Source organism: Lampris incognitus, chromosome 1 (assembly GCF_029633865.1).
Source record: "Lampris incognitus isolate fLamInc1 chromosome 1, fLamInc1.hap2, whole genome shotgun sequence".
NCBI lineage: Eukaryota > Metazoa > Chordata > Actinopteri > Lampriformes > Lampridae > Lampris > Lampris incognitus.
The window spans coordinates 145,988,211-146,014,555 of NC_079211.1; the positions used below are offsets into that span (position 1 = coordinate 145,988,211).

A 26,345-nucleotide genomic window follows, 5' to 3' on the forward strand; every position below is an offset into this window, starting at 1 on the left:
GACATTTGCGGCCATGAAAAGTCTCGCCTCCGCCATGACTGGTCACGCGCCTCTGGCACGTCTCGTTTCCATGGCAACCACACTGTTGTTGTTTGAAAAACGTCCTGGCTCTAAAATGCTGGGTGTGACGTAATGACGGATGTGTGAGGGACGGCGACATTCAACTATTAAAATGTGCAAATTGCACATATATAAACCACATGCATTTGAAATATGTCTTTAAATTACTATGGGAAAATGCAAAGTAAAGCTTTACTGAACCATTTTTATGACTTTATTATTAAGAAGAAGTTAAGAAGTCTGGGTTGGGGACAAGCCCAAAGCAGGGACATTCTGGAACGTTTGAATTTCAACATACTGAAAACGCATTAAAATGTCATCACTGAGACACAAATCTTTTTTTCTCATAGCGAACACAACCTAACTCTAATACAATACAATTGTTTTTTTCCCTTTAAAATCTACCCTGGGGACAGAAAAACTCCCTTAACTGAACAATCACCCATATATTTTTGTATCTTTTTTCCATTCTTTATTCAACACATTTTCATATACAACGGTGCAGACACTGACAGAAAACAAAACTAAACAAAAAAAGATCACATTTTACAATGCCAGAGTTTCTGTTACAGGCAGCATATTAAATTCGCCTAGTAATTCAAAGGTCTCAATAGCTTTTTCTGTTTTTAAGACTACATAAAATTGTGCTATATTGTTTAAATTCACTAATGAAGTGCAGGAAATTTGGCTTGGTTCCTGACCATTTTTTTCTAATGAATATGGAATTTTCTAAAAATAACTAGTTGTATGATATACAGCCTGTTATTTCCAATCCTATCTTTACTCAAATATAGCATTACATCAAACATATCCATTTCAATATTCATGCTAAGTCTCTTTTTTTTTAGAAAGTTGGCTACATCAATCCAGAACATTCTTGTATATATACACTGGAAGAGTAGTTGGGTAATGCTCTTTTTCTAGTCCACAAAAATTACACTTATAATGAATATCAAGTTTGACTCTTTCTAGCACAAGCTTTACCAGATAAATCCTACGCAGTATCTAGAACGACACTTCCTTAAACTTGTTAGTTTTTTTATATATATTTTTTTATTGAACATTGTTCATATTCATGTACAGATTCTTGAAGAAAGTTCATTATAAAACAAACATGGCAAATATACATTCCATCCAAAAACACATAGAGATATCCAAAGTGCCAAAGGGAACAGTATGTAAAAATTTCTATACAGTACATCAGGAAGTGCATAGAGATTGAATGTCACATGACAAATATAGGGTAATGTATCATGAAAATAAGGGTACAAACAATAAATTAAATACACGACATACACTAATTGTAAATAATAAAACATAGTCCAGCATACAAGGGGGAATTAATAAGGATATCAGTCTTCTGATTCAGTGGGAAAATGTCTTAACACCTCATAAATCTTTAGAGCTTTTGCATCGGTCATTAGTTTTAAAGATTTCAAGTATAATCTAAATTCATTAAAAAAAAAAAAACAACAAATTTGGGGGACGACTTAAAGTATCTATTGTTATGAATAAAGAATTTGGCTACTTAGAACTCGTTAGTGGTTACAGTTGTATCGCCGCGGCAGCCGACTAAAATGGCTGACGCTTAACAGCGCGGCCAATGACGGACCCCCCCCCCCCCCCCCGCAGCCGCCCGGAAGAGAGTCGAGCCGTATCCGTACGGCGCGCGTTGTACGTTACAATGCGACACGGCCAGCTTTACGTAACGCGCAGCCGCTAAACCACGGAGCTGAACTCACCGACGGGACCGGAGCTTAACGGAAACGCACACCGGAACATGACGACAAGCCCTGCCGGAAGGAGCGGCCCCGCAGCCCACCGATCAGAGCGCAACGTCGCCGATTCGAATCCAGCCGCGCACCCCCGATCAACCCTAATTCTACTTCTTGCCAAATCCCACAGTCACAAATGTAAATGTGCAAACAAAAAACTAATTTCTTTGCATTTATGAAAGAAATGGAACAATATGCGTCAACGATTTCTTCCTGTAACAAAAAAAAAGAGAAAAACAATGAATGTGTAAACTACTACTAAGACCTAACGGGTCTGAGCCTTTAGCCGAGCGGTTAGCGACGTCGCCTTGTGGTGCGGTACACCCCGCATCGAATCCCGCGCCGGGCAAGAAAATACCAGGTTACACGTGTTCGCACACCCGTGCCTTTCCTCTCTCTATCTATCCTAGCTGGGTCTGGACGCTGCTCGTCGTTGTGTAACTCGACCCATTCTTCATTCGATTCTGTGCTCTACTTTTGTTGTTAAGTTAGCAATAAAGATTTATTAACGACAACAAAAATCCAGCCGGCGACCTCTACCTTTGTTGAAAGTCATACCGCTCCCTCCCCGTTTCCGGTTTGCTCCGCTGTTCAATAAAGGTTTTGGAAAAAAAAACTTTATATAAAAAAAAAAAAGAAAAGGCGGCGACAAACCGGGGCCGCACGTCGCGGTTTGAATCGCACGGCTCCCGTACCCAAACCGGAAGTAGTAACGCGGAAGAGACGGACGGACTCAACCGGAAGGCGTCTTGAGACTTAACGCTGTTGTCCTGCCCCGGCTTGAGTTATGGTTTGGCGTGAGCCCCCCAGAAGGAGCCGCTTCTCCTCCTGTGTTTAAATGAAGCGGCGAACGGGGAGGCGGCGGCTCATAGTCGGAGGTGCGAAAGGAGATGTTTGAAAAGATGTTTGGATCCGGTTTTCTTGTCCGGACCACACACACCGTTCTGACGTGGGTCATAACTCTCATACTGTTTCTGCACAACACTGGTGAGTCATGAGACCAGTCGTCGCTGTTTGTTCACACGGTTTGTGTTAAAATGATTTTTTTTTTACACAACACCGATCATTCATAAAAGACTCAGCATGTGTTCGTAGTGCTAAAGACGTTTGAACTGGAAACAGCAGGAGTGATGCTGCTGCAGCTTGATATTGAGCTGAAATCAAACGAGTAGTCAGCTGACCGCTATCCGGGTATTTGAGGACCAGTAACGTCTATTCCTGTATTTTCACAATGTGTGTCTGGTGTGGTTAGTGTGTGTCTGTGTTAGTTAGTGTAGATAGCCGAAAACTAAAGCATTTATGATCATAATGCTTTAGGTGTTGTCTCAGAGAGTAAAGGGAAAAATCCCAGAAAATTAAAATTATGCATAAATATGCAAAATATGCATTTTTCTAAAAATGGCTAAAAACCACTTTTCTCGGCATTTCAGATGATTCTGAGCATCTTTGATTTTTTCACCTATATATAAAAAACATTTTCTGGGACTTAGAAATGTTTTGGCATTATGCAAAATATATGCATTTTTGCAAAAATGCACTTATAATCCTAATTTTTTTGGAGGTGGTAGGTATTTTTCCAGAGAGGACCAGAAAAATAGCAGAACATTAAAATGTAATTATAATAATTATGCATAATTATGCAAAATATGCATATATATTTTTAAATGGCACCACTTTTCTCGGCATTTCAGATGATTCTGAGCATTTGGGGGGAGGGTGTTGGAGTGGGGGGGGTGTTTAGGGCAGGGGGAAGGCGGTTAGCTGGCAGGATGAAGAGGAGGGAGATTTAGACGGGTGGAGAACCAAACCGCTACATTGTAGTGGGGTTCTTCTAGTAGTCTTTATATCTTCGATTCATGAGACGGGTAAAAAGTGCAGTAAAGTAAATCGTCAACTGTATTGTTATTCCAGATTTGCGGAGATGCGAGGAGAAGGGAGAGTTAACGCAGCCCATTTTGTTCTCCCTTCTGGTGCTGCTGTCGGTCATGCTGTACTTCAGTGTGTCACTAATGGACCCGGGCTTTGTCCTCACAGATGCCGTCAAGGTAAGATCAGACTTCACCCAACAATTACAACAACCACATGAAACTCAAACACCCGCTCTCCTCCACTGGCAAGTCTTCATCCATTAAGAAAGACCTCCATGAGCTGTCAGGTGTTTCCAGCTCCAGGGTGAGGAGGTCGGATACCTGTTCGAGTCTGGGTGCTTTTAAGTGAAATAGTATCTGAAAAAAGCACATTGTTCTTATCCCACAGAAGCTTTGTTGTTTTTATGTCCCGTTCTTGCTGCCGTCGTTTATCAGCTTCAGAGCTACACCCACATCACTTCACAAACTGAAGGCTCTTGATGAGCAGTAGGCATTATCTTCCTCCACCCCTCCATTTCATCCCCCTTTTCTACTCCTTTTTTTCTAATAGGCCTAATATTGAAATAGCTTTCACAGTACAGTACCCGTATCAGATGTTTTTTTTAGGGGGGAGGGATTTTTCCCCCTTTTTCTCCCCAATTGTACCCGGCCAATTACCCCACTCTTCCCAGCCGTCCCGGTTGCCGCTCCACCCCCTCTGCCTATCCAGGGAGGGCTGCAGACTACCACATGCCTCCTCCGATACATGTGGAGTCACCAGCCGCTTCTTTTCACCTGACAGTGAGGAGTTTCGTCTGGGGGATATAGCGTGTGGGAGGATCACGCTACTCCCCCCTCTCCCCCGAACAGGCACCCCGACCGACCAGAGGAGGCGCTAGTGCAGCGACCAGGACACACACCCACATCCAGCTTCCTGCAGACACGGCCAATTGTGTCTGTAGGGACGCCCGACCGAGCCGGAGGTAACACAGGGATTTGAACCGGCGATCCCCATTTTGGTAGGCAACGGAATAGACCACTACACTACCCGGATGCCCCACCCGTATCAGATTAACCAAACCTGCTGCCACGCCTCACCAGCTGATCCAGAAGGGTTCTCCTCACGTTTCATTACAGCTCCTACCATTCTTTCAGGGCCCTCCCTAAATGAGAATTTTTTGAATGAAATGACCCATGATGAAAGAGAGAAGGTGGTGGCTGATGATAGAAATGGACATCTTAACCGAGTCATGACACTTTTAATGAAACTGTCTTTGACTTTATCAGATCTCTTGAAAAGTTATTGCTGTTTAAATTCACATGCAGTTCACATCTACTTTTCATTGTTTTGATTGTTTTATCCACCTCCTCATATGCCGTGTGTGTGTGTGTGTGTGTGTGTGTGTGTGTGTGTGTGTGTGTGTCTGTGTGTGTTTTGCAGTGCCCCACGGGCTCGGCCGAGGAGTCGGAGGTGATGATTCTTCAGTTGCCTGTGCCGCGGTTGCGTCGCTGTGGCTTCTGTTTACTGCAGGTAACGTCCGTCTCGGGCTGTGGATCAGTTTCATTGTGTATTCATGAATTTCCTTGTCAGAACATCCTCTACTACAGTTACACTAACTAACTAATCTATTGAAGAGTAGAATAAAAGCCAAACAGACTCTTGGCACCCCCAAACGAACTTCAAATTAATATCATATCAATATTAATATAATACTTTCTTGTTCAGACTACATTTTCTCTCCGTGTGTTTCTTTCTCTCTTTTTCTCAGTTTCTCTGTTTCTCATCCTCATTCAGTTCATTCTGTCTCTCTGTCAACATTTTGTCATTTTGGAATGAAAGAGCTTTGATGGAAAAGACAAATATCGAATAAAATCCCCCAAATTCACGTACGTTTTTCTCGCTTAAGCCGGATAAACTGTTAATTTGATTAAAAGCAATAAATGGCGGCACGGTGGCACAGTGGTTAGTGCAGTCGCCTCACGGCAAGAAGGTTCTGGGTTCGAGCCCCGGGGTAGTCCAACCTTGGGGGTCGTCCTGGTCCTCCCTGCCTGCCGCCCAGTGACTGCTGGGATAGGCTCCAGCATCCCCGCGACCCTGAGAGCAGGATAAGCGGTTCGGATAATGGATGGATGGATGGAAATACAATATTAAAATGGAAACACTCTCCAAATAAAAAATGAAATGTGAATAGAACTTATTCACATGATCAGCTGTTTCTCCATCTTAACGTCATATGGGCAATAGAGGACGGTAATGTGGCATAATGCAGCTGTATATTCAGTGATTGATAGGGATTTTTTTCAATCACTACAAAAGTACCTGTGGCATTTCTGCCTTCATCTTCAGACAGTATTAACAGAAACCATCACCTGAACCACAAGAGCAATAAAAACCTGCCTAATATGGGCGTCCGGGTGGTTTTTGCGGTCTATTCTGTTGCCCACCAACACGGAGATCGCCAGATCGAATCCTTGTGTTACCTCCAGCTTGGTTGGGCGCCCCTACAGACACAATTGGCCGTGTCTGCGAGTGGGAAGCCGGATGTGGGTATGTGTCCTGGTCGCTGCACTAGCGCCTCTTCTGGTTGGTCAGGGCACCTGTTCGGGGGGGGGGGGGAACTGGGGGGGAATAGCGTGATCCTACCACGCGCTACGTCCCCCTGGTGAAACTCCTCACTGTCAGGTGAAAAGAAGCGGCTGGCGACTCCACATGTATCGGAGGAGGCATGTGGTAGTCTGCAGCCCTCCCCGGATCACCAGAGGGGGTGGAGCAGCAACCGGGACGGCTCAAAGAACGGGGTGATTCGCCAGGTACAATTGGAGAGAAAAAAAGAGGGGGGGATCCCCCCCCCCCAAAACCCCCCAAAAAAACCCCATCTAATATGAGTCAGTTCTGTCCATATTTCTGGTGGGTGTTGGAAGTTGGATTTAAATCTCTCTCTCTCTCTCTCTCTCTCTCTCTCTCTCTCTCTCTCTCTCTCTCTCTCTCTCTCTCTCTCTCTCTCTCTCTCTCTCTCTCTCTCTCTGTGTGTCACCGCTGAGCAGCAGCCAATGAGAGCCAAGCATTGTCGAATGTGTAAGCACTGCGTGCGTCGGTTTGACCATCACTGTCCCTGGATAGAGAACTGTGTTGGGGAGAGGAACCATCGCTGGTTCATTGTCTACCTCGCCGTGCAGCTGGTGGCGCTGCTATGGGCCCTTCAGATAGCGCTGTACGTGTGGTAAATATGAACAGAATAAAAAGTAGTTTAACGGTTTAATGAAATACTAACAGACCCCGACTAGACAGTATTTGCTGCGGACAGTTTGTTTGTTTTTCAGAAGTAGATTTTAAGCCTGAGGGTTGAGGTGACATACATTCTAACGTACATATTAAAATAGTGTGTACATTCCATTGTTCATAATGTACATCATACACACATAATGTACAGTCTAGTCTGTGTAGTTTTGCGCATCTGCAGAAATGGGGTCAAAGGTCAGTGCTTTGTTCGTTTCACAAGGGTGCAACAATGTAAAAAAAGTCTTGTATTTTTTTTCCTCTAAGTTTTCTAAGTTTTGATTTTTCTTTGGGGGGGGGGATTTCCCCCCTTTGTTCCCCCCAATTGTATCCGGCCAATTACCCCACTCTTTCCGAGCCATCCCGGTCGCTGCTCCACCCCCTCTGCCAATCTGGGGAGGGCTACAGACTACCACATGCCTCCTCCGATACATGTGGAGTCACCAGATGCTTCTTTTCACCTGACAAGAGAGGATTTTTGCCAGGGGGGCGTAGCGCGTGGGAGGATCACTCTATTCCTCCCAGTCCCCCCCCCCGCCCCCGAACAGGCACCCCGACCGACCGGAGGAGGCGCTAGCTAGTGCAGCGACCAGGACACATACCCACATCTGGCTTCCCACCTGCAGACACGGCCAATTATGTCTGCAGGGACGCCCGACCAAGCCGGAGGTAACACGGGGAGTTTTCTAAGTTTTATCCCGTATCTGACTTTCCACTAGAGAGAGACCGGAAATAAAGGGTAGAACCAATGGAAGACAACTATAAAGAAAAAGAGTTGAATTCAGGCCTGAGTCATGAGCACACTCTGCTAGCTTCCATGTTAGCCATTTAGCTGACATTCTCCTCCAGAAAGACTCATTGGGTGGGCAGGTGGCGGTTTAGCAGTTTGCTCCAGCAAACTTGGGTAGCACATGTCGGCTGAAGTTTCAAGGATTCCTCCTTGGTTGTTTGGTTTTTGAGGAGCGGTCCCTCTGAGTGTTCAGTGGAGTGACCAGACACTGCGGTGTGTGTGGTAACACCAACCTTTCCCTTGTGCATGTCTTTCAGGTCGGGCCTGACACCCAGTGGCTCGTGGGAGCGCTGGTTCCAGCTGAACTGGTTCCTGCTGGCAGTGCTTGGCGTGGTGGGTGTGTTCTCCATCGTGGTGGTCCTGCTGCTGGGCTGTCACCTCTACTTGGCCGCCATCAACTGCACCACCTGGGAGTTCATGTCTCGCCACCGTATCTCCTACCTGAGAAACTGCGTGGAAGAGGAGAACCCATTTGACCGTGGCATGGCCTGCAACCTCTGGGACTTTTTCTGCATCTGCCGCAGTGTGGTTTGGGAGCACGTCTACCACAGAGGCAACCGCAATCCCGTCTGATCGGTATACCGACGGCAGAGCACCGTCTTCATTGGACTTGCGAGGCATATTATTGATTATATCCACTGGAGGGCGACATGGGTTGTCTACTGTGAATTGAGTCTCTTCCACCATCGTGTTGCAGTTTGGAGACACCAACTAACCAACTGCAACCGCTTTGGCAAGACTGTAAAGGTCAGGGCTGCAGCAGTGTCTGCTTTTATTCTGTAATTACAGAGGAACTGAGTTGACGGAGTGGAGTGAAATACATAATTACTGCTGTAATACCATGTAGGATTCACAGTGACAAACTGAATCTTCATACAAACTTGACTTCTTTTCACTCCTGTCACTAGTCCATGGAGCCAGAAGCCCACACAGGACCTTTTTATTTACTTAAAGTGCCTGGTGGATTCCGAAGCTTACCAGCCATCTTTATTGTTTAACCAGTTACAGGGATGCAAACTTGTCACCTTTCAATGAAAATAGCCGTTTTGAATCCAAAATAGGAAATTTGTGCGATTCGTGTAGACCCAATGAGGTTTTGAGATTGGGGTCTGCATGGACAGAGTCACGGGGAATGAAATGAGTACCACCCCTTCTGAGTTGGCAAAAAAAAAGAAACGCTACTGCCTTCTGTACTTGGCATGTGCAATGCACTTGAGAAGAGTTAAGAATGAAGAGGGCCAACTCTGGGAGGCAGTTTTCACTGCCCGCATGCCTTAAGGTCAGAATCTCCTACAGTAGCGTTATGATACCCTTAACTGGCTTATATGATGATAAGTCAAGTTTAGGACTGTTAATTAGCCTGATAAGGTGGAGTTGTTTTGATTTAGCGAATGCTAGCCATCCCAATTTGGATTCAGTGTTAAGTGTTAATGTTATTTCCATGGAGTCTAACGTTAGCTAGCGTACTTGTTACTCCAACCTCCACTTGTATAATGTGACTGACATTAGGGCTCTGGGACTACTCATGTAACATTACTAACATTACCATTTTGCCGACGATTACAACATCAGTCGAGCTCTTCAGCCAAAGTGCCAACTTAATGTTACCCCTGAAGGTGCCATTTTCTTTATGCAAAGCTAATAGTAGCAAGGCTAATACCGTCATAACTACAACATAATTACACAGTTTGCTTTTGGATTTGTTTTTGGAACATGACACTAATTCAGTATACAGTGGTATAGACATTTAGCAAAAATGGACCTACATTACTTATCCAGCCATCCTTTATCCAAACCGCTTATCCTGCTCTCAGGCTGGCGGGTATGCTGGAGCCTATCCCGGCAGTCATTGGGCGGCAGGTGGGGAGACAACCTGGACAGGCCGGAACACTTGTTACAGTCGCCTAATTATGTTGCTCGAGAAGGGGCAAATGCCAAGTTCACTGAAAATGACAGATGACAGTTTTTGTTTTAGGTTTAGTAGTTGTGAAATCAATTTATAAATGTCGTATTAAGCCCTGTGTTTTTCTTTATAAATTTCTTTATACATTTATTTCTGATTTTTCCCTTTTTCTCCCAATTTAGTGGCCAGTTGCTCCCTATTCTAGTTCAAACACCCACCCTCGTACTGTATGCGTTCGCCAACTGCATCTCTCCGGCCGGCAGTCTCGAAGGAGACGCCTCGCCACTTCCGTGACAACTGCATCTCCCAGAGGCAGGGGACTCTTCTGCAAGAGGGAAGAAGGCACAATGAGTGTGACTGCCACCATTCAGGCGACGCTCAGGGGAGCAGGAGGGCCACAGCCGAGGAGGAAAAAAGGTCCAGGCTCGAGCACGCTGCAAAACTTGAGTTGTTGCCTCCCGACTAAGTGTCGTATTTGTGTTTTTCTTTATAAATTTCTTCATACATTTATTTCTGATTTTTCCCTTTTTCTCCCAATTTAGTGGCCAATTGCTCCCTATTCTAGTTCAAACACCCACCCTATAGTCGGATCTGACGAGACCGAGGCGCGAACCCCGGTCCCCAGTGGGCTAAGTAAGCCCTGTGTTTTAATTGACCAAACAGCAGACCGCGAGCTCTGCTGAAACATCCAGTCTGCAGGAACCACCGACAAGGTCCAGAGGCAGAGGACTCTTCTGCAAGAGGGAAGGAGGCACAATGAGTGTGACTGCCACCGTTCAGGCGATGCTCAGGGGAGCAGGAGGGCCACAGCCGAGGAGGAAAAAAGGGTCCAGGCTCGAGCACGCTGCAAAACTTGAGTTGTTGCCTCCCGACTAGATCCTTGCTTGTGTTGTATTAACGCTTAGATGTGCGTCGCTTTGGATAAAAGCGTCTGCTAAATGAAATTGTAACAAAAGTAAGAAAGCGGGCACTTGAGACTCTAGTACAAGCCAAAAAGAAGAAATAAGCTCTCTCTCTCAAAAAAAACAAGAAATAAGGACAGTCTCTCTCACAAAATATAACATAAGCTGTGTTTTCCATTTGACTTGTCAGTTGTTGTGCATATTGTGTTTTTGTTTGTTGTTTGATAAACTTAATCGTATAGTTGATGCAATGCACCTACAATTGTGGACCTGGTTTTGCACTCTTGACTTCTTGTTTTGGTTTTTTGTGCCCTGAGCTGACGTTCCCTCTTGCAGTACGGAAGTTTTGTCTCCCCCTTCTGGCAGTAAGAGTAATTACTTCTCGTCTTTCAGCGCTCTCCAACGAGGAAAAGCTGCACCAGTATCCGGGTTTGTCCTCGCGGTCGATCGCTTTCATTTTATTTTTTTAATCCTTCTTCTGAACACCGAGTTTCTTTTTTCTCTGGAGCATCAGAAACTTTTCTTGGACGCTTCGGTTTTCCCGCCAGTTTCCTTTTGTGTCCGTACTTTTAGATGAGCATCCACAATCATTTCGGCAGATTGGTGCCTATTCATTCTGAAACTTCACCTCGCCTTTGCCTTTCACTAACAAAACCAGTTCTCCCTCTCAGAACAACCACATCTGTTTATTTCTTCAGTCAAAACATTCATTCGTTCATCATCAGCCGCTTCTCTGGGATCGGGTCGTGGGGGCAGCGAGCTAAGTAGGGCACTCCAGACCTCCCGCTCTCCAGCAACGCCCTCCAGCTCCTCCTGGGGGATCCCAAGGCCTTCCCAGGCCAGATTGGACATGTAGTCCCTCCAGCCAGTTCTGGGGGATCCTGAGACGTTCCCAGGCCAGATTGGACATGTAGTCCCTCCAGCCAGTTCTGGTCTACCCCGGGGTCTTCTCCCAGTTGGCTGTGCCCAGAAAACCTCCAAAGGAAGGCGTCCAGGAGGCATCCTAATCAGAGGCCTGAGCCACCTCAACTGGCTCCTTTCGATGCGAAGGAGCAGCGGCTCTACTCCGAGCTCGCTCCGGATGCTCCTCACCCTATCTCAAGGCTGAGCCCAGACACCCTACGGAGGAAACTCATTTTAGCCACTTGTATCCTTGATCTCACCCTTTCGGTCACTACCCAAAGCTCATGACCATAGGTGAGGGTTGGAAGGAAGACTGACTGGTAAACTGAGAGCTTTGCCTTCTGGCTCAGCTCCCTCTTCACCACAACGGTCCGGTACAACGTCCGCATTGCTGCTGATGCTGCACCAATCCACCTGTCAATCTCTCGCTCCATCCTACCCTCACTCGTGAACAAGACCCCGAGATACTTGAACTCCTTCACTTGAGGCAACAACTCATCCCCAACCCGGAGGGAGCAAGCCACCATTTTCCGGTAGAGAACCACGGCCTCCGACTTGGAGGTGCTGACTCTCATCCCGGCCATTTCAGTCAAAATACGACAAACAATATGTACCCACGTGACATACATGATAACTGGGTCTTAAGAGGAGGTGCATCTTTCTTTAAAGAACAAAAACTGCATGTTTCTTAATTTAAATAGAAAGCCCTCAAGGCGAGCCAATCAGAGGCATGCAAACGCTTTCGTCACACGGAGGCTCCGCCCTGGCAACGCTGCTTTTTTTCTTTCTTTTGTGAGGAATCTGCGCGCTTGTGGAACTGTCTTTCTCATGAACAGCCAGAAGGTGTCGCAGTTTCCAGTACAGCGGATAAGGTTTGATATTGACGAATTCAAAAAAAAAAGAAGGGAAAAATCCCAAATGAACAAAGCAAAAAGATAAAAGGAAACAAAATCAAGGAAACAAAATCAAGAAAAAGGAGAAGAGCTGAAGGTAGACAGGTCAGAGTTCACCTTAACCAGCAACACGTGCGTTATGGGTAAATGTCTCTTTCTTCTTTTGATCTCCGGTCGGTCAAAACATAAACAACGCCCCTCCAGACTGCCTCATAGAGACCCCCCTACCCCCCACCCCCACAAGACGTATCCCTAACCCAGCACACCATAACTCATGGCAAGGGGGAAAGAAATAGCATAGATATTGGATTATCTTGTGCCACCTCCCCTCCTCCCCGAAAGGCAGAGGGGGAAGCTAAGGACCCCCCCCCCCACACACACACACACACACTATACTTTTAAAATACCTTTATTATCCAAACAAAACCTGGCCATAACAATAACAAATAATATAAATCAGACTCGGCCATTACAATTTTTTTTTTTACTATTTCACAAAACAAAAATAAAATAAGGGAGAAAATAATCCAAAAGACAGAGGTCCAATCAGAAATCAATATATGTATGTTTTTTATAAATAGTGAAAGCTTGTTTGGGGTTTTTATACATTCCAGTGCTTCCTTAAAATGTATTAACTCATTCATGAAGACTAAGAATAGTGGCCTGACGTTAACACATCCAGACCTATGGATCAATTGTTGAATAATCAAGGCTTTTGCACAACATTTCCATATTTGGTAACACTTTAGTATGGGGAACATATTCACCATTAGTTAGGTGCTCATTAGCATGCAAATTAGCAACATATTGGCTCTTAATTGGTCATTATGATGTACTCATTAATGCCTTATTCTGCATGGCCTTATTATACAACCAGTAAGCCATTAACTATGAGTTTTCCCTCTATAACCTCAGAAGTATTGCTTATTAGTAGCACCATCTCAATATGCTTTGCTTAGTATGGCCTTTATAAGGTGGTAGTACCACAAGAAGAGTTATTCTCCCTTACTAACACTTAATGAATATGCTCTGTTCTTACATAACAACACACAAAACTACAAGTGTTCATAGTGTTAAATTACTGTAAATTAAGTTTTTGTTACTTAGAATATGTTCCCCATACTAAAGAGACATCTTGATCATTACTAATTCACTAGTAATTAAGTTGTTGTTACTTAGAATATGTTCCCCGTACTAAAGTGACATCTTGATCATTACTAATTCACTAGCAATTAAGTTTTTGTTACTTAGAATATGTTCCCCATACTAAAGTGTTACCCCATATTTTTATCCTCCATGATAACTCCAAATGTAATACCCTTATAGTCTAAACTGGGCAAATGAAAGTCGTCCTCAGATACCCAATTTTGAAATGATTCCCGGAAGGCTCCAGTATAACTACACATAAAGAACAAAGTTTCCATGACAGAATCACAAAACGTACAACCGCTTTCATCGACGTTGACTCTTCGTCTCAGAACCTCGTCACAAGGAGAAATATCATTTCTCATTTTAAAGTGAGTGAATTCTGACTATAATCTCTTTAGGATCATCTTTTAATAGACCCCCCCTCTTTTTAATGGTAAAGGGATGAGTACGGAGGTAAGGACGCTCCTTACAATTTAGTTTGTGGGTTTTTCTCCTTAAAATCGAGATTGTCTACATAAAGTGAAGGCATCTGTGGCGCTAACACGTCACAGGACAACACACCTTTTATCATATTCACCATGACTTGTGGGATTGCCTTGATAACCACTGAGTATTGTTTTCTTGTACGCTTCACATAGAATTTAGGCCCCACACTACACACACAGTAACCTTCCCCTCTTGTCCTATAGCTGCCCCTGGATATGCCCGTTCGTGTTACTGCCGTAGACAACAGGCTGATGCTGATTACCGTCAATCTATTTTAAAAGACAGTTGGGCGGAGGCCAACCCCAACTAGACAGACCTCGATCATCTAGCTTAAAACGGCTCAAAATTCTTTCTAAGTGTTTCTAAGCTGGCACACGCCAGGGGCACCTCAGAATCAAAAGTCCCTCCCACCATCATACAGCCAATCACAGAGACATTATCGTCTCCTTGTTAGTTTTTCCCCTATCTCGCCCCGTGTTCCTCTCAAGTGGAGCCTTTTGTATGCGTGGTGGACCTCTCTACCTTCCTCCCCTCCTCCTCCTCATATGCCTGCATACTCTACAGGTCGCTCGTTCTCCATAGAGGGCGGTGGAGAAACACATGTAGTCCAGGCCCCGGGGGTGGCGTCAGGCCCCGTGTGAGTCACCATGCGGGCGATATAGTAATCAATACTGTAGGGGTACAGTATTGATTCCAGCTGCTTTTCTGTCCTCTCCAGTGACTCGCTGTGGCTCTTGGTGAGAGACCCCACCCAGATAGCAAATTTGCTGTGACCCGTCCCACACCGACACTTTCATCCGGCCCGCGTGCCACGTGGAATGATGGCGCTTGGGCGGTCCGCTCCTGTTTGCCAGATCTGAGCCAGAACCAACCCATAGCAATGACGCATGTGCCACATATTTGCCAAAGGTGGCCCATATTTGTTTTGTGATATTTGGGCCATATTCACCATTTACCACACGGGCCACTTCAGGGCCACATCCAGATTACATGTTGCCCAGAGCACCGCATCTTTGCCAAAAAAGGCCCACATTTGATTTGGCGTATTTGGGCCATATTTGCTATTATACATGTGGGCCACTTCGGGCTCACATCCATTTTGTCAGGGCCAGAAGAAGGCCATCAGTGCCGCATCATTTCCTGAAATGGCCCACATCCAGATACTATCTGAGGTCACTCTCTCCACAGAGGGTGGCGGAGAAAGACATGTAGTTCAGAGCCCCGGGCATGGCGTCGGGCCCTGTGTAGGTCACCATGCGGGCGATATAGTAATCAATACTGGACAGATACAGTATTGATTCCAGCTGCTTTTCTGTCCTCTCCAGTGACTCGCTGCGGCTCTTGGTGAGAGACCCCAGAGTGTCCCACTGGTCGCAGTTCCTCGAACAGTGAGCGTCGACACTGGGAGAGTCATAGTAGTCCAGCTTGTTGAGTTCCCCGCCCTGGTAAAGCAATCCTTGCTAGTTGACATAAAACACATCACTACTGGTGCTCCAGCACAAGAATGTCGCCACAGACTCCAGATTTAAAACTCCGGTAGCCTATACTGAGAAATGCTGGGATCGTTGACCCGGGCGGTGATAGGCTTAATCACTAAGTGAACTCGTTTGGCAAGGGCTTGAATGTCATGGACGTTCGTTTATATGTAAAAGTCCCGTACTCTTGCTTTAAAAAACTCTTCTTCCTGGGGGAGGGGGGGCGCAATGTCCCGGACCTCCTAGGGGGCTCACATCTTTGTCACCTTTTTCCACCCCTGATGAGTTTGCATCCCTGTAGTTAACAAGCTACTATTGCTGGCATTTGTTTTAATGAGGGCGGCATGGTGGTGCAGTGGTTAGCACGGTCGCCTCACAGCAAGAAGGTCCTGGGTTCGAACCCCGGGGTTGTCCAACCTTGGGGGTCGTCCTCTGTGTGGAGTTTGTATGTTCTCTCCGTGTCTGCGTGGGTTTCCTCTGAGTGCTCCGGTTTCTGCCCACAGTCCAAAGACATGTAGGTCAGGTGAATCGGACTTACTAAATTGTCCCTAGGTGTGAATGAATGAATGTGTCTGGTCTGAGATGGACTGGCGACCTGTCCAGGGTGTTTCCCCGCCTTCCGCCCTATGACTGCTGGGATAGGCTCTGGCCTCCCGCGACCCTAATTAGGAAAAGCGGCTTGGAAAATGGATGGAGGGATGGCTCTTCCCGAGGAACAGAGTAGTTCAGATAGTGCCAGCCATGATGCCATCACAGAACGCTGTAGTAAATGTGATTTTTGAAATGTTTTCCTGTGATGGCTGAAACCATCAGGTAGTTCATACAGAGGAACGGAGTCTGCCTGCCAGATGTGATGTCTGCTCAGACCTTTTTGGATCTGCCAGGAGTTTTTGATTGTGGTTGATTTTCTCTGTACGTGTTTATTCTTCTGTCCCTCTCCTGCCTGTTTTAGTTGAATGTGTGGGACATTAAACTTTCAGTGACTCCCTGTTTAGTCCTACGTGGGGAAGATCTCGCCCACTGAGGAGTCTGAAGAGAAATAAAAACTCTAGAACCTCTGGTTCTGCTCAGCTCTCCACGTTACATTGTATTTTCTGTTCTTCTGTTTTCTTACTGAACACGATGTGACCTGGTCTCTGTGTCTCCTCTAGTTGTAATTAATGTACTGTGGTGCTGTTTTAATATACTTGCCGGCAGCCATACCAGCATATTCCCTGGTTTGATTGATTGATTGATTGATTGATTGATTGATTGATTGATAAGTTGAGTCTTTAGTTACAATTGGAAAAAAAAGATACAATATATAATTGGAAACAGATTGCCTAAACCCTCAAGGTGCCTGAAAAGGGGCATTCTCCAGGCAGCATACTACATCAAGAACACTCATTCATGATACATGCAAGTATACACAAACACTATCATTAACAGACTAAGAACACACACTCATGTGATATGGCTTAGAGTTTTCCCAAGACAACAAAGATAATGGAGAAAATAAACACTATATTATATATAGTATAGCAATGCTATACAATAGAACGCTCTGACGGCCCGGACGGCATTCCAGGCCGGGTGATCAGAGCATGCGCAGCACAGCTGGCGGGTGTCTCCACGGATATTTCCCACCTCTCCCTTTCCCTGTGTGTAGCCCCCCCCCCCCAGCTTTAAATCATCAGTCATTGTACCAGTGCCGAAGAAGACCAAGGTAACATGCCTGAATGATTGGCGTCCTGTTGCTCTCACTCCCATAGTGAGTAAATGCTTTGAGAAACTTGTTAAGGCGCTAATCTGTAGCATGTTACCGCCCACCCTTGACCCCCCACCAATTTGCCTACCGACAAAATGGATCCACTGATGACGCCATACTGCCCTCACCCTCCTGGAGAAAAGGGACTCCTATGTGAGAATGCTGTTTGTAGACTACAGCTCAGCATTCAACACCATAGTCCCCTCCAGACTCTACACCAAGCTCAGGGACTTAGGACTCAACCCCAGCTTGTGCAGCTGGATCCTGAACTTCCTGTCGAGCCAACGCCAGGTGGTGAGGATGGGCTCCAACACCTCTGCCCCTCAACACAGGAGCTCCCCGGGGCTGCGTCCTGAGCCCCCCCCCCCCCACTGCCTGTACACCCATGAATGCATGGCCACACATAGCTCCAACTTGGTGATAAAGTTTGCTGACGACAAGACAGTTATGGGCCTGATCACCATATACATTTACCATTCAATCTTCATTCCAACTCTCACCTATGTTCATGAGCTTTAGGTAGTGACTGAAAGGGTGAGATCGCAGATACAAGCAGCTGAAATGAGTTTCTTCCGTAGGGTGTCTGGGCTCAGCCTTAGCGATAGGGTGAGGAGCTCGAACATCTGGAGGAGCTCTAAGTGGAGCCGCTGCTTCTTCGCGTCGAAAGGAGCCAGTTGAGGTGGTTCAGGCATCTGATTAGGATGCCTCCTGGGTGCCTTCCTTTGGAGGTTTACCGGGCACGACCAACTGGGAGGAGACCCAGAACTCGCTGGAGGGACTACATGTCCAATCTAGCCTGGGAACGCCTTGGGATCTCCCAGGAGGAGCTGGAGATCGTTGCTGGGGAGAAGGATGTCTGGAATGCCCTGCTTAGCTTGCTGCCACCACGACCCGACCCCGGAGAAGCAGCTGATGATGAGATGAGATGTTCAATGTTGAGGAGTCCCGAAATTCACTATCTAATTGTTGGAAGGTATTGAGAAAGTAGTCTATCAAAGGTCCATTTGCTTGATCATATAAGTCAATGTTTGCATGTAGTAAGCAAGACTGGTGTAGGAACATGTTGGTAAAAGGTGTCAGATTGCTTGGGTGGAGATGATGTCAAGGTATTTTGGTAGGGAAAGAAAAACGCATTAAAAAGTAGTCACCATATGTATCAGGGTCCTGCTGGCACAGATTCACTCATGCGGTGTGGTTGCTGGCATCTGCTGAAGCTTTCGTGGTTTAACTACCAGTCTGTCTTAGTTAATGATAGCACAATTTCCTCGTTTCCTGGCTTGTTCCATTGCTGGAATGAGGTCTGCTCTCTTCTTCCTTAGCAATTCAGAGAAGTCCTCATTTACATAAATTGTAGTAATCTTGAGGTGAGCTCTCGACTTGACAAGAACGAGTTCTTTGTCTTTGTGCTTTGGGAATTTCACTACAATTGGTCTTGCTTTTCCAGAGTTCTGTTTCACATTTCCGGTGCAGTGGGCTCTTTCAATTTCAGTAGACTTTGGATCAATTTTCGATTTGCTGTTGAAAAACTCTCTGACTTCCTGTTCAGCATCTGACCAAGACTCATAGACACTGTCCTGTATCAGACCGTCAATAATTACATTGTTCCGTCGACTCTGATTTTATAAATAATCAATTCTGGATATAATGTCTTTGCTTTCAAAGCTCACGCACTGAGAGGACAGACTGCAGTTGTGATTCAAGCAAACAAACAAACTTTCTTCTCCATCTCTCTCAAGGCATCAATTTGGGCTCGAGAGAACTGAAGGCTGGATTTGACCTCCTGAACCTCTTTCATGATTTAATCAATTCTGGTAGAGCTGCTGAATGATAGAAGCTAATCAGGTGTGGGCTTGGCTCGTACTTGGATGGGAGACCTCCCAGGAAAACTGAGTTGCAACCGGAAGTGGTGTTGGCGGGCCAGTAGGTGGCAGTCTTCCCTTTGGTCCTAATAAAAACAAATATCAAATCCCAATGCCCCCGTGCAGTGAAGGGGACGCTGCTGTAGGAGATGCTGTCCTTCGGATGAGACATTAAACCGAGGTCCTGACTCACTGTGGTCATTAAAGATCCTATGGCACTTATCGGTTGGCAAAATTCCCAACCTGGCTCTCTCCATCTGGCCACCTACTCACCCCCCCATGTAATTGGCTCAATGATTCCTCCCTCTCCACCTCAAGCTGATGTGTGGTGAGCGTTCTGGTGCAAAATGGCTGCCATGCGTCACCCAGGTGGGTGCTACACATTGGTGGTGGGTGAGGTGAGTTACCCCCCTTCGATGTGAAGCGTTTTGGGTGTCTAGAAAAGCGCTATATAAATGTATTCCATTGATCAGACTTTGATGTCACTTATTCTGCCTGTTGTTAAAAAGCGAGGATGGGGGCGTCCGAGTAGCATAGCGGTCTACTCCGTTGCCTACCAACACGAGGATCGCCGGTTCGAATCCCCAATGTTACCTCCGGCTTGGTCGGGCGTCCCTACAGACACAATTGGCCGTGTCTGCGGGTGGGAAGCCGGATGCGGGTATGTGTCCTGGTCGCTGCACTAGCGCCTCCTCTGGTCGGTCGAGGCGCCTGTTCAGGGGGGAATAGTGTGATCCTTCCATGCGCTATGCCCCCCTGGTGAAACTCCTCACTGTCAGGGGAAAAGAAGCGGCTGGTGACTCCACATGACAATCACAGGAGGCATGTAGTAGTCTGCGGCCCTCCCAGGATCAGCAGAGGAGGTGGCACAATTAGCCAGATACAATTGGGGAGAAAAAGGGGGTTAAAATCCCAAAAAATTAAATAAAATTTAATTTAAAAAAGAAGCGAGGACTGGCACTGACTTATTCAGTGGGGAGATGACATTGTGTGCTTTTTCCAGGTCACCATTTGTACAAATGTGACATTTCGTATGACGTTTGTTCTTTTTGCATTTATTGACAAGAGTACATTAACACACTAACTGGTATCTGCGGGTATACAGAGCATGTGTGTACGTGTGCGTTTATACCTCGCGTACACTGAGTCACATGGTAGGACGACTGACATTCAACACCAGCCAACAAGCACTTAACTAAACCAGTGTCTGTTAAAATGCTGTCTCTTCTACATTCACAGTCTACAAATGGGGTGGATGTTCTCGCCTGGACGGACAAACAGGGAGTGGACACAGTTCTGTTAAGTGGGGTGGGTCGGGAGGTAGAGTGGGTCATCTAGTAATCGGAAGGTTCCTGGTTTGAACCCCGGCTCCTCCAGAGAGTGTATCGATGTGTCCTTGAGCAAGATGCTGAACCCTTAACTGCTCCTGATGAGCAGGTTGGCACCTTGCATGGCAGCCTCCGCCATCAGTGGATGGATGTGTGTGAACAGGTAAATGAGTGGCATACACTGTAAAGCACTTTGAGTGGCCGGTAGACTAGAGGAGTGCTATATAAATGCAGTCCATGTACTGATGTTATCTCACGGACACTACAGGTTGGAATTTGCAAGCTTTAAAATACAACTTTTCATTATCACTGCTATACTGGAATTCTCTGTGGCTCTTTAAATGCAGTTATATTATTCCTAGTGCACAACTATGGTGCCATGCACTTCTACTCTTGACATAACAGCTTATCGGGAGTTTTGCATGTCAGCGTGCACAATTTTTGCTACTAGGGAGTGACTCGATAGACGGATTGCATGTTTTCATGTTGAATTTGATTCCTTAGAAAAAGGTTTAATTTCAGAAATAGGGGACGGTCAAGGCAGTGGGCAAAGCCTTTCACAGTGATGCATTCAAATGGCAGGCAGCACTTACTGTGCCTCTGAAGAAAACTTCATCTAAAAATAAAAATTATATATATATATATATATATATATATATATATATATATATATATATATATATGAGGGCGAAAAAGCATGCCCAGGCTAACACACACCTGACAGGATGTTCTGGTTTGCTGTCCAGGGGCGTTTTTATTTTCTTCCATCCGTATCCCGACAAGTCCCGCCGTTAAAATGTATGCCCCGATTTGACCTCTTTACCTTGACCCCCTCAGGGGAGCTAGCTAAACTTGACGTCTTGTCAACCGTCCAATCGGCAGACTGCATCTTCGCACAGGAGGCGGGGCTTTTCGGAATACAGGTGAGAGAAAGGTCATCCCTTTAAAGGTTTCTTTGTGCGTGCACAATAATCCAGGTAAGGAAATCACAGAGAGTTGAATCAGTTCATCTGGACACAACGTTTATTGACAGATATGTTTCATCACGCAGCTACGTGACCTCTTCAGTCTAAACTGACTGCAGGTATCCCTACTCTTACAAACAATCCAGTGGCATAGCAACCAACACCAACGATCAATTTCATATGCAAATAGCCATGACCATTAACTAGAGTTTCAATGGCCATGTGTACTATTCAGAGGATTGGGGAATAGTTGCAATCACAGCATTGTAAGATGGTGACAGATGTATTCTTAGGCCCCCCTCCTTGGTTCAGGGATGGCTGGTCCCTCTTCACATAGATGGCCTCTTTGACTCTCTTTTCAAACCAGCGTTCCTCCCTATCAAGGATGTGCACATCCTCATCCTTGAAAGAGTGGCCACCCACCAGTGTAGACTGTGGAGTCCTGGCCTGATGTGTTAGCTCTCCTGTGTTGTGCCATCCTCTTGGCCGGCGTCTGTTTAGTTTCCCCACTGTTCAAGTCATGGCAATCCTCCTGGCACTTAACTGCGTACACTATATTGCTCTGTTCGTGTCAGGGGACCCGGTCCTTGGGGCGGACCAATTTCTGGCACAGCTTGTTTTAGGGTTTGAAAGCAACTGAGGCGCAGTGTTTGGAAAATACGCGTTTCAACTGTTCCAACACTCCCGTCATACCACCACGGAATCACCGCTTAGGCAGTTGTTGTCCTTCTCCTCTCTTCAATCGGCTGGTGCACCGTTTGGGCATCTTCCTGGCTTTGAATCAGGAGTGGTGATTCTGTATGTAGCGAGAGTGACAGAACAGTTGAGATGCGTATTTTCCAAACATCCATGTCTCAGTTGCTTTCAAAACCCAAAACATGCTGGGCCAGAAATTTGTCCACCCCAAGGATCGGCTCCCCCCAGCACATACAGAGCAGTATAGTGTACGCTGTTAAGTGCCAGGAGGATTGCTGTGACTTGTACATTAGGGAAACCAAACAGACGCTGGCCAAGAGGATGGTACAACACAGGAGAGCTAACACGTCAGGCCAGGACTCCACAGTCTACACCATCTACAGGCCAGTGGCCACTCTTTCAAGGAGGAGGATGTGCACAACCTTGATAGGTAGGAACGCTGGTTTGAACGGGGAGTCAAAGAGGCCATCTATGTTAAGAGGGAACGACCACCCCTGAACCGAGGGGGGGGGGGTCTAAGAGTACATCTGTCACCATCTTACAATGCTATGATTGTAAACATTCCTCTGTGAATAGTACACATGGCAATTGAAACTCTAGTTAATGCTCATGGCAATTTGCATATGAATCCGATTGTTGGTTTTGGTCGTTATGCCACTGTATTGTTTATAAGGGTGGGGATATCTGCAGTCAGTTGAGACTGAACAGGCCACTTAGATGAGTGATGTAACGTTTCTCTCAATAAACATGTCCAGATGAACTGATTCAACTTCCTGTGATATGCCTTTGGCGCGTCTTTTGGCACTGTTGGCGCTTCTTCCCTCTGGACCAATGAGAAGACAATGTAGAAATTTAGTTTCATGTCTGGTTGGTCAAATTCTGCCATATATGAGGATTCAAAGAAGAGATCTCAACCTCACAATCTTTACCTTTGTCGTTTCTCCTCAATTTTAACTCTTGGCAACCAATTTCCATACATTCTGTCAGTTTAGGCCTTTGTCAACTCTCTCATATAATTCTATACATTATGGCACCCAACCAAGTTTTTATCAATAAGTCAAATCACAAGAGCATGATAAGGTGGGAGTTCACACAGTCTTGCTGCTAGATAGACAGACAGTATAGTAGATGAGTCAAATGGCTTTACTGCCATCACAGAAAACAGAAGTGCCTACAATCCCTTCTCTTTACTCAGAAAACTCAGCCTTGTTAGCTGGTTGGCGTTTGGTCTCATGATTGTATTGAGAACCGTCACAATGCAAATCTGCATGGATATGATCATATTTGGCGTGAAACACGCAGTGTCCTGTCTTATAATCAGTCACACAGCAGAACTGTTTCGTCATAGTCCAGGAGGGTCAAAAAAGGCTCAACTAACTACTGTTTCCATCCATTGGCGATGGTGGTCGGCAGAGTCAGGGTTAATAATTCATCCTTAATAATTCATCCTTATTTTGACTATTGCATTTGCCCAGCCGAGTCTTTCCTAATTGGAACAGGATCTCTGAATAAAGATTAGTCACCTGCCAGCGGCTGGTTGAGAGGAGACAAACAGAAGAATAGGAAAGGTGTCCAGGTAGCGTAGCGGTCTATTCCGTTGCCTACCTACACCGGGATCAACGGTTCGAAGACCCCTGTTACCTCCGGCTTGGTCGGGCGTCTCTACAGACACAACTGGCCATGTCTGCAGGTGGGAATGTGAGTATGTGGGTATGTGTCCTGGTCACTGCACTAGCGCCTCCTTTGGTCGGCCTGTTTGGTGGGAGGGGGACGGGGGGAGGGGGAATAGCGTGATCCTCCCATGCACTACGTCCCCATGGCGAAATTCCTCACTGCCAGGTGAAAAGAAGTGGCTGGCGACTCTACATGTATCAAAGGAGGCATGTGGTAGTCTGCAGCACTCCCCGGATCGGCAGAGGGGGTGGAGCAGCAACCAGGATGGCTCAGAAGAGTGGGGTAGTTGGGCGGGTACAATTGGGGAGAAAAGGGGGGGGGAATCCAAAAAAAAAGAAGAAGAAGAGGAAGAAGAATGGAGACAGCTTCCAGTTGGTGTCTGGGGTCCATCTGCCACCCTGGTGGAGACGGTGGTGTCTGCGGTCTTTTCATCCGTGCAGGGCGGAGAAGTCGAAGTCAGCGAAGGCTTGCTGCTGCTCAGGTGAGAGGTTGAGCGGCTTGGAGGGCGGCGATAAGATGGGCTGCATGCAGGTGAACTCACTGTCGAAGTTGCTGACATCAGCGGACTCCTTGATGGACGGCAGGAAAGGAGGGTTGACCTTCTTGGCGAGCAGAGCCTCCCAGTCTATGGTCTTTGGAGAGAGAGGAGACACCAGAGAGAGACAACTCTACCTCCTCATAACTTTCTCCACCACCCTCCCCTTCCTCCCTGAACACACACACACAAAATCCTATTTTATCCATGACATGCTCTACATAAAGGATAATCGCATTCTGTTGTATTTCGCTACAAAGAATTCTTATCATTTTAATTACGACGTTGAAAAAGCAATCTGTCTTAAAGGTGGCTTCTTTTGTTTGTTACACTAAAATTGTGTTAAAATGCTGCTAAACAAGTAACTTCCATTCAAACCTAAACAAACTCAAGTTTATTTCATTCCTGTTCTTAACTGAACTGGGATGGTTGTGGCTGGCAGCAGAACGTAGTAACAGAGAGCAACAGATTTTATTCTGTGTTGTGTACTTAAAGAGAAACTAAACCCCAAACCATGTTAGTGAGTTTGTTGACATCTACAGGTTAAAAACCATGTCAAGGTTAAAAAAACATGGCGGGCTGGTCTTGGTACTCTGTGACGTTAGATAAACACATTAAAAAGAAATAACAGTGACTGCGTTTACATGCACAGTTAAGTCGAGCTACGGTTATAGCTCAGTTAGGCCATGTAATTGGACTACGGTCGTTGTCCCAGCACACAAGAACCGGGGGAGAATCGATTTATTGATGGAAGTGTGTCCAACCCCGGTATGGTAGGTGGCAATATGCCCCCTTTGAGCTGGTTGCTATTGCACCATCTTCCGGTTGACCTATTGCATCACATACCAAACAAGTGACAAACAAATTAGCAAGTGGCAAGCAGGTTCCATGTCAAACTGACACAACATAAAGTTTGTGTCCTCGTCTGTCCAGAAATGCGTGGTTCTCGCTCTAGCACTCGCCATGTTGATACCACGCTGTTCGACTTCCGGGTAAAAGACCGCCACGGGAACTATGGATCATGCGCAGAACGCCTAGGCCAGTTCGGGCCCGATTAAAGCGTGTACATGCCAGAGTAAATCCATCCCCAACCACGTTATCTAGGTGTGTTAGTCCAACTTCGAGAAATTCGATTTAGTACGATTTCAGTTGGACTAACATGTTTACATGTATTTAAAAGTCCAGTTTTAGATGGACTAACACAACAAATCGACTTTTACTGAGTAATAATGGCTCTGCTTGATTATCAGCATTGACACAGACAGAGCCAGCACTACCAACAGTCAATAGTACAGTCAGTGCCGCTTCGTTAACACACCTACATCCAATAGACTCATTATTAAAGTTCACTTCCAGATATATTTTTTCTTCAGAGGAGTTTTTCCTCCTTTTTTTCCCAACTGTACCCGGCCAATTACCCCACTCTTCCGAGCTGTCCCGGTCACTGCTCCACCCCCTCTGCTGATCCAGGAAGAGCTGCAGACTACCACATGCCTCCTCCGGTACATGTGGAGTCACCAGCCGCTTCTTTTCACCTGACAGTAAGGAGTTTCGCCATGGGGACTTAGCGGGTGGGAGATCACGCTATTCCCCCCCAGTCCCCCCCTCCCAAACAGGCGCCCCGACCAACCAGAGGAGGCGCTAGTGCAGTGACCAGGACACATACCCACATCCGGCTTCCCACCCGCAGACAGGGCCAATTGTGTTTGTAGGGATTCCCGACCAAGCCGGACGTACCACGGGGATTCGAACCGGCAATCCCCGTGTTGGTAGGCAATGGAACTGAACAAGGAGAGCAGTGGCTTATGGTCTGTGCAAATGGTGAACTTCCGGCCATAGATGTATTTGTCAAACCTCAACACACCAAACATTACTGCTATACCCTCTTTGTCCAATTAGGAATAATTCTTTTCTGCTGGTGTCAGCGTTCTAGACATAAACCCTGTTGGTCTCTCTGTTCCATCTCCCATTTTATGTGACAGCACTGCCCCGACCCAGTAAGGTGATGCATCGCATGAGAGAATGATCTCTTTCTCTCTGTCATAGTGTACTAGCACACTGGACGACTGCATGAATTTCTT

The 26,345-nt window shown here is 46.1% G+C and overlaps 2 protein-coding genes across 5 annotated transcripts in view; one reads left to right on the forward strand and one right to left on the reverse strand.

Moving 5' to 3' along the window:
• The first annotated feature begins 2,570 nt into the window (after positions 1–2,570).
• Positions 2,571–10,800, forward strand: zdhhc12a (zinc finger DHHC-type palmitoyltransferase 12a). Of its 4 annotated transcripts, XR_008809853.1 has the most exons (7): positions 2,571–2,822; positions 3,747–3,880; positions 5,124–5,213; positions 6,728–6,894; positions 8,007–9,028; positions 9,835–10,069; positions 10,195–10,800. XR_008809853.1 is itself a non-coding variant. In XM_056274980.1 (5 exons), the coding sequence occupies exons 1-5, from the start codon at positions 2,726–2,728 to the stop codon at positions 8,320–8,322; spliced, it is 804 nt and encodes a 267-aa protein (XP_056130955.1). In that variant the 5' UTR covers positions 2,571–2,725; the 3' UTR covers positions 8,323–9,766. The 4 variants fall into 4 exon arrangements, 1 of the variants encoding a protein (XP_056130955.1); XR_008809852.1 differs by lacking the exon at positions 10,195–10,800 and having other exon boundaries at positions 9,835–10,156; XR_008809854.1 differs by lacking the exon at positions 10,195–10,800 and having other exon boundaries at positions 8,007–8,496; positions 9,835–10,156.
• A 13,357-nt stretch (positions 10,801–24,157) lies between these two features.
• Positions 24,158–26,345, reverse strand: part of LOC130108106 (serine/threonine-protein kinase N2-like) — a 51,759-nt gene continuing 49,571 nt past the window's right edge. The window contains exon 20 of the mRNA XM_056274955.1: positions 24,158–24,361. Coding sequence (XP_056130930.1) covers positions 24,158–24,361 — 204 coding nt within the window. The remainder of the gene's footprint in view (positions 24,362–26,345) is intronic.